Source organism: Felis catus, chromosome B1 (genome assembly GCF_018350175.1).
Source record: "Felis catus isolate Fca126 chromosome B1, F.catus_Fca126_mat1.0, whole genome shotgun sequence".
Classification (NCBI taxonomy): domain Eukaryota; kingdom Metazoa; phylum Chordata; class Mammalia; order Carnivora; family Felidae; genus Felis; species Felis catus.
In genome coordinates this window covers 114,230,609-114,239,467 of record NC_058371.1, presented here as the reverse complement: position 1 = coordinate 114,239,467, position 8,859 = coordinate 114,230,609, and the positions used below count along the sequence as shown (strand labels likewise).

The 8,859-nt window shown below is 41.4% G+C and overlaps 1 protein-coding gene across 1 annotated transcript; it reads left to right on the top strand.

The window, feature by feature from the left end:
- The first annotated feature begins 2,006 nt into the window (after window positions 1-2,006).
- RPL34 (ribosomal protein L34) lies at window positions 2,007-6,559 on the top strand. Its single transcript, XM_019829126.2, has 5 exons — window positions 2,007-2,079; window positions 3,461-3,534; window positions 3,618-3,717; window positions 4,032-4,135; window positions 6,435-6,559. The coding sequence occupies exons 2-5, from the start codon at window positions 3,470-3,472 to the stop codon at window positions 6,517-6,519; spliced, it is 354 nt and encodes a 117-aa protein (XP_019684685.1). The 5' UTR covers window positions 2,007-2,079; window positions 3,461-3,469; the 3' UTR covers window positions 6,520-6,559.
- Window positions 6,560-8,859: the final 2,300 nt, after the last annotated feature.

The window sequence follows — 8,859 nt, the reverse complement described above, 5'->3', positions numbered from 1 at the left end:
AAAATTATGATAAACCACTATTCTTTTCTGTTGGGATAGAGTAGGGCATGGAAACTTTAGTAAACCATACTACAGCGTGTTAAGGATTCCCATCTCCTGTTGTGCCCATCAGCCCAGCACAGTCTCTCCAGAAAGAAAGAGAATATATTCCAAGTAAATTTGTTCACTCATTCAAAAACCACTTATGACTCTGTCTGCTGCTTGCTACAGAGATGAAAGGGATTCCAGAAGGACAAAAACCGACTGGAAAGGAGGGAAATAACTCACGACTAGGTCAGGAGAGAAGCAGCTCTTTTAGAGTTAACAAAGGGAAGGATATAACCAGAGCCTTCCATTTGGTATGGTGACAAAAACGTGAGGCATGATGTCCTTAACAGGACTCACAGTCCAAGACAGATTTCTAATATGAACAAGGCAATCTGCCCTCAGTCACCTGCCTGCTTCCTCACCTCAAGGACGGTCAGACCAGGAAACCTGGAAGGGACCTTGAATGGATATTGGGACGCTCTACTCAAATTCTCTCTTCTGGGTCAATGCAGCAGGCTCACATCTGCCTCCCTCACTAGACATTGCTCTCAGCTTCAAGGAACTACTTCACTCCAGGCGCCTGGGTAGCTCAGTAGGTTGAGCGTCAGACTTGGTTTCAGCTCAGGTCGTGATCTCATGGTTCTTGAGATGGAGCAGCGCGGAGGCGGCCTGGGATTCTCTCTGACTTCTCTTCTGTCTCTCCCCCACTCGCGTTTGCGCTCGGTCTCTCTCATGGTTCCTCGGTTTGAGTCCCGCAATGGGCTCTGTGCTGACAGCTCAGGGCCTGGAGCCTGCTTCAGATTGTGTCTCCCTCTCCCTCTGTCTCTCAAAAATGAATAAATGTTAAAAAATAAAAATTTGAAAAAAAAAAAAGAGAAAGAAAGAACCTGCTTCACTCAGGGTCAGAGGGCATGCAGAGAGTAAGGACGCTGATCTGGGAATACAAAGGCCTGGCTCCTTTGCCTGTTTGGGACAACGATGAGAGACATCCTACTTCCAGAGCTCCTAGTTGGAATAGCTGAGGCCTCAGCTGCAACCACATTGTGGGTCCCCTGCCCCTACCTTCTTCATTTCCCTAGGGATGTATTTTTTTAGGAGCACTCTCCAATACACCGGCATGCAACCCTCAGTATGTTTGCAGGGAACCTAAGGTCAGATAAAAATTTAAAGGCCCTTTTTAGCACATTTCCTTAGAGTCCAGACAAAGTGCTCTTTACTTTTTTGGAGGTCACGAATCCCTTTGACAATATAAAGAAGTCTAAGAATTCTGGTCTCAGAAAAATAACATAGGCCCTTAATGTTAGCTTTTACATGCTATTTCGTGGGGGGGGGGGGGGGGGGGGGGTGGTTCCCTTTTCTCCTCATTTTTAAGTCCCAGCTCAAATTTTACCACTCATGTGAAGCTCTTTGTACATAGTCGTAAGATTAGCCACCATTTGTTGAGCACTTGCTCTCCACAAGACCTGTGCTAAGTGCTTTAATTTTATTGTGCCTTTGATCATGACATAACTCATTTAAAGACTTGCTCAAAGTAACACAGCTAATAATTAGTAGATACTGGATTTAAATCCAATTTGTAAAGCTTGTGCTTTGAATGAATGATAAGTAAAAAAGAAGGGAAGGTTAAAGACAGCAACTCCTCAAAGGTCAACTAATAACAAGTGTCAGAATTGGGTTTTAAACCTAGGTCTAACTGCAAAGCTGGCGCCCTTTAGATTAAATACGCCCTAAGAACGAAAAAAGTTGATTTCGTCCCACCTCCGCCCTTTGCAGTTCCTTTGTCATTTGCATTTGCTTCTAGGGCGATTCCCAAAAGATCTTAAGTGTGGCTTTGTGGGTTGCTGACTTGCATCCGGGCCCAAGGAAAGGCGGCACGTCGGTTGCCGTACAACGTGGCGGCGCTATGCATTCCCTCCCATGGAGGGGAGCTAGGTGGCTTCCGTACAACATGGCGGCTCTGGTTATGACGTAACTTCCTGTCCGACGCAGTCCTAGTTAACCTTTAAACTTGCAAGTACTTCCTTTTTCCTCTTCCGGGGACGGCGTCTGTAGGTATGGTTGCTTTTTCCTTTTCCCTGTTGCTTACTCCCTCTACAATCGGCCGCCATCCGGGGAGTTAGAGGAACCAGGATTTCTCAGGCGCAGCCTTTTGGACTGGCATAGGGATAAGGGTTCAGAAGGAAAGCTGGTGGTGAGCAGGTCCCCCGGCTTTTAGCCTCAGAGCGCCATCGATCCGGACCACCCCTCCCGAGCCGGGAATAGCCGGAGCTCATCACCTGGAACTTTGCCGCCTTCGAGGTCGCTTTTGGAGACCTACGAGTTGTGGTTCGGCTGATTGAGGCTGCGAAATCGCAGAACGTTTTCTATTTTAATGCCCACGTTAAGTGCGCCTGTAGTAGATGTTCTCAGGTTTTTGGGAGGACTGGAGACCAGGATGTTCGGGTCGTTGTTTCAAAATGTTTTCTTTTCCAAGGCCAATAGCAAGGAAGATAAAAATGTTAATAGGGAGTTTTCGGTCTTGGTTTTGGAGATGTAAACGGAATGGTGGCTTCTTGGATCTCATTGGCCTTCGGGGTCGCTTTTGGTGTCTTCATAGTTATGTTTCAGTGTAATGTTAGTAAAGACCTTATAACAACAAAAGCAGGCTCTTTACTTTTGCATTGCATGTGATGAAATGATTACAAAGTTTGGGGTTAAAAGTGAGGATTCAAGTCTTGTTTACGTTTTCATGTTAGTTTGAGCAGTTAACTGAGAAAACGGTTCATAGGCATACTTACATACCGATTTGCTCAGTGACATTCAGTGTTATTTCCAGTTGATTAAAAAAAATGCCATAATCCAAAGACTCTTTGATACAAAAATAAGTATTATTTGGCACTTAGCTTGTCACACATGCTACTTCGGGGCAAGACACTGAACCCTGAGCATCTTTCATGTGACAGGCATTGCACTAGGTTGGTCAGGATAGCTTCTCTCATTTGTAACTAATGACAGCTGTGTGAACTCCGTAAAAATGTAGAGACAAGGAAGCTAGCCCCTTGTGCTGTATAGGCCAGTAGATGGCCTAAGTGAGGGTTCAACATAGATGCTCAGGTGCGCTTTTCCTTTAAAAACAGGGTTTCTTAAATTTGCCTGTTAGTAGCACTTTTCTGGACACGACTCCAAACAGAATCAGACGTTTTGAGGAATACATCTGGTAAATTTTAACCAAGTGCCACCATTGATTACCATAAGGAAAACAAACATGGGTCTGTTAGTATTCTTACCAGGCACCTTTAAATCTCAGTAGTTTTAAAATACAGAATTCTTTTCATAAGGTACTTTAAGGATTATTGTATAGAAGAATATACGGAATGTATAAATTATGTGATGCTGTTTTCCTGTAAGGTTGGAATTATTCCTACAATGCAATTTCATTCCTTTCTTAATTTAGGCATTCAGAATGGTCCAGCGTTTGACATACCGACGTAGGCTGTCCTACAATACAGCCTCTAACAAAACTAGGCTGTAAGTATTTCTAAAATTTAAAATACATATTGTCATTTACTCTGCAGAATGCTGAGCCTGTTCCCTATTCTCTCACTTTCTAGGTCCCGAACCCCAGGTAATAGAATCGTTTACCTTTATACCAAGAAGGTTGGGAAAGCACCAAAATCTGCATGTGGCGTGTGCCCAGGCCGACTTCGAGGAGTAAGTGATCCTTTTTGCTCTGAATAACGTAAACAAGAATTGAACTAGGGAGCCTTAGCATCTTGGTAAGGGATGGAGTGAAGGAGAGGTCACCACTAGGAAGGTTGCAAAGTACTAAGCATCCATGATCCACATTTGTCAAGAACGTGGACTTTTAAAGCCTATGTGATAAATACAGGGAAATGCCTTTCAGATAAAGCAGTATACCATTTCCTGTTCTAGTTTAGTGTTTATACTTGCCATATGTCACATCCAGTACAATTTCTGTTTATGTTAAAGCATCACAAAATAATCTCAACATTGACTTTGTGCAGGTTCGTGCTGTGAGACCTAAAGTTCTTATGAGGCTGTCCAAAACGAAAAAGCACGTCAGCAGGGCCTACGGTGGTTCCATGTGTGCTAAGTGTGTTCGTGACAGGTAAATATCACTCTTAAATGGACTTTCTCAAACGTGTGTGCATGTCTGTTACACTGAATGCTAATGATTATTAGAAGACTGGTGAAACATAAACACGAGTAGCCTATTTTAGAGTCCTTCCTAGGCTAGGGGCAGTTGATACTGTACAAACCAGTAAAGATACTGGTTCACTTTAATTCAATTAGGATTTGGCGGCATCTTTATGCCAGATGTAGAAATTAAAATGACCTTGATTTTGTGGAGGAGGTAGATAAGAAACTATTAGTTTTTGGTCAGTCAGGTAGATGGAGAGAGGAAGGTCTAAAAAGTGTAGGAAGAGAATAACTACATGTAGTTCTAGTGTGGCTGTAGCAGAGCTTTGCAGGAGGTGATAAGAAAGGTAGAAGTCACAGGTTACGCAGGCCCTTAAAGGACAGACTTTAGCTCGATCCTAAAACAGGAAGTGATGGATTTTGAGGCGGGAGGGAGACTTTTGATGTGCCAGAACGAACACTGCAGCAGGATGGATAGTAACCTCATTCTTTCCACAAAAGGTGAGTGCTTGGAATGGTTTTCCTCTTGGTGAAGGCTAAGGCGGTGGCACCTGCATGAAGACCTAAAGGCTGGTGGAGTGAGTTAGAGGAGAGGACAGTGTTCCAGGTCAAGGACTGGGATGTTGGGATATGTGAGAGAGTTGGTAGTGGCATAGGTAGAAGTGGAGTAGCAGAGTTTTTATGCTAAACGTCAAAAGTCCATCAGGGACTGTTTGTTCTACTTTCTATGAGGGAAACAAGGCTTGTTGCTTAAATTCACACAGCCAGTGAGGAGCAGCACTGGGAATCGTTCTAGGTTTTATTGAGACCCTTGATTGTAGCCTCACTGATATACATGAATTGCCTCTAAAGACCTGACTGGGAGGATTTGCAAGGAGGTTGGTCTTCACAAGTTACAGAGCTGCTTCAGAAGAGTTGGATGCCTCTAGTTTATTCAGCTAGTTCTGTAAAGTGGTCAGGCTAGGTTTCTAAACCAAATCTGACAACAAACTTGCAAGTTCCCTCTGCCTTTCAGGAGTTAATTTGTAGGGGGATGGTAAACATGTTACAGTAGTACAAATACACGGTAAATAGAACTTCCCATGAAATACTGGAAAACTGAACTATGATTGAAGTTTGGAGGAGAAATTACTTTCAAGTAGTTGGGACTCTGGGAACGGTATTTGAGGTGGAACCTGCATGATAGGTAAATGTTGGTCAAGAGGTTGAAAGGGCAAAGAATATGAAAGAATGAGCAATGAGATTGGAAAGATATATGGAGGCGGAAGGGTCATGTGTTAGTTTTAAGCTGGTGGAGTTTGGCCTTTTACCAGTCTTTGGTTCCCAAACCTTGCTATACATAATCATGGGCACATTTACTGAAAGTCCAATTCTTGGGCCCTAGCTCTTGGAAATTTGGATGTAGATCTACCAGTTGTCTATAGGTTAGTATTAGCTGTGACACTGACAAGAGTCTGATCTTTGAGTAAGTTTAGGGAATTTGTAAGGGTCCTGAGTAAAAGTGGCACCAGTCAGTTGTGTTTCTATAATGTGATTACATTGGAGAGATTTGAAGGAGTCCAAAATCCCAGGAATTTTAGGCCATATTATTAGATGACCAGGGTTACAAATAAAGATCATAAATGGGGAGGTTTTCGTGGGAATTGAGTGCTTTCTCTGTGGAGGTAGCTTTGCTTTAACGAATGGTAGTTAGTACCTGCTATTTGCAGGTCCCATGCACTGTAATAATAGTGATTGATAAAATGTACTTCCTCTCTAAATGGAGGTTCAGAGTACACACACTGCAACTCCTTCCAAGTTTAATCTTCATAAAAACCCTGTGAAATGGGTATAAGATTCTTTGTGTACCTTTTGACAGAGAAAGTTATTTGCCCAAGATCACACAGCTAGTAAGTAGTAGAGTTGACCCCAGGCTGTAGAAACTTTGCTCTTGATAAAATGCCTCTTGCCATTAGCTTTTAACCTTCATTTTGGTTTCCCATATGTAATTCCTTCGTGACTCAGAAGAAGAGGGCAGATACAATTGGCATAGAATTGAAGGATTATCCTACTTAAACTGTCAGTGTAGAAAGGAGACTTTTCAGCCAGCCAAACGGTTCTGGCCATCTAATTTCATCTCAAGTTTTTAGTCTATACTGGTGGGTTTCATTTACTTTTCTACATATCTTCCCTGATTGCTTTACTCAATTCTTTTATGGTACTTTTCCTGCCTATTAAATCAGTGGGTTTTATCTTAAACTGTATTCATTTATTATTTTTCTTTCTAGGATCAAACGTGCATTCCTTATTGAGGAGCAGAAAATCGTTGTGAAAGTGTTGAAGGCACAAGCACAGAGTCAGAAAGCTAAATAAAGAAATGAAGCTTTTTTGAGTAATAAAACAATCAAAGGCGTTTTCTGTTATTGCTGTTGTAATTTGTTAGTATACAGGTATGGTTTCTATGTGGTGTTTGGGATTCCGTGATTTTTAGTTGATTGCTTTTAATGAAAGACCATAATGGAGGCCAGTGATGGGTAGAATTTTTTGATAGCACCTCTAGAACACTTGGGAAGGTTTGAGAAGAGTGGCTGTTATATCTGGATGTTTCTTTTAATTCCGCTGCATCATTTCCATCCAATCTCCTTCAGCACCAAAACTCAGGATGGAAATTAAACAGTGTTTATTGACAAGTTATTTGGAATAGAATCTTTTATACACCATTGTATTTAACCCTCCATTTCATTAGTTCACTTCAGACCAAAAACGGTCTATTTTGGGGAGCTCAGAACTCCATATTCAGCAAATCAAGAGCTCCACTCGTATACAAAAACCTCATGTCTCTGGTCTAGTGAAATTTAAATTCTAACAAATTGGATTTTTAATCCAGTCCAGAAAATTAAAATAACAGGCCTTAGTTATATTTATTCTTGGAAGCTCTGTGTATCTAACAACTCTTAATAAGTATGTACACAGTAATAATAGCTCATTACAGGGCTCAGACTGTACCAAGTATTTGTCTAATATTCTACATGCATAAGCTCATTTGACTTACCTTCCAAGACCATTTCTTCAGATCATGTCAAGCTTATTTTCAATCTCAAGGAAGAATAGAGAGCAGAGCCCCCAGGCTATTTGCACAAGCCAAGAAATCTGGAAGCCAGAAGAATTCTGTAAATTCTGACCCTTTTCTTCAATTTAGATGTTACTGTCCTGGTGTGGTTTAACTTTGATGGCTCATGCAGAGGAATGTTTTCTCAATTATAATAAATGATTCCCCTTGTAGGAAGGAAAACAAATCTTTCTGGCTTCTTAAACACTCATTGTGCCACACTGCCAGTTAATTTCTTGACAGACAACGGGTTTTAAACATTTTTGTAGAAGAGCTAGTAAGTGGTTAAGCTAAGCTGCATAGGAACTCAAGAATTTAACGACAGTACTTGATAGCATCTCCTTAGTGGTGGCTAACACTTCAAACTAACCTTCATGTAGTCTCTCTAACCACTCTGTGACACCTACTTTATCCCCAGTTTACAAATGAGGGAACTGAGGCACAGAGGTTGTACGATAGTACCCAGAGTCATTTAAGTGTTCCCAGGTTTTTTGCAAGTGATCTACTTAGTGATTGGAATCAAATGACTGCCTTTTTCCGGTGAACACTACAGCATAAGCAGTGATCGCCGAGGCCCCTGTTGCCCACGTGGTCTCAGACAGTTGAGATCCGTTAGGCTTCCCCAAACACCTGCCAATCCTAAGGCTTGTTGAGCAACTGGGGTAATGGAATCACTTTGTGTAATGTTTAATCGCATAATAAGATTTCTGATGGGAATATAACCGAAAAACATTGGATTCTGAGGTAGAGTAACCTCGTTTCCCCATGACTCAGGCTGATGTATTCTGCAGCAACATGTTTGGTAATCCTGGGGTGGGTTTGGTATAAGAATGTACAAATTAGTACTTAAATTAACATTCAGAAACAATACCTTAAAATTTAATTCAGTTATTTGATTGCTTTGTAGATGAATGGCGTTTCTGAAAGGCTTGAGATGTAGCTTTTTCATACCAGCTATGAGGGGACAGCCTCCTCATTTGCCAGCCCACCAGGAGTTCTTCCCTGTCGGGGCTCTTCCCTCTACTACAAAGAGTTCCACAGGACAACCTGACCAAACCCAAAGACTAACCGACGAGGACTACCTAAGTTTCAGCAAAAGAAATGGGTTGGCAGAAATTTTAGACAGCTAAAGCATTGAAGTTCCGTACTTTTCAAAGGATTTGTCAAATGGTTTAGCCTTTTTAAAGTTTGAAACATTTCCCTTTTATAAATGTCTTTGTAGACCATTTGGAAAGTGTGGAAAAACAGAATGAAAAAAATGCCTTTTAATTTCAGTACACAGGTTATCTGCCAGTTTGATATGTTCCCATCTTGTTTTCTAGACTTAAGAGCCTTTTAAATCAAAATAGGAGGCATACCATGTATATATATTTTCAATCCTTCTTCCCCACTTAACTGAAAAGGTTGTAGTGGCTGCATGTGCCGTCAAATCTACGTGCCATAATTTACTCCCTTTCTTTTGAAGATGAAAGCTATTTCCAATTTTGCTCTAATACTTATGAGCATACTTATACATTTGATTGTTTTATTTATTCGGATTGTTTTTAAATTCATAAACTGACACTGAAGTACAGCCCTTAAGCTTAGTTACTGGGGTTACAGGA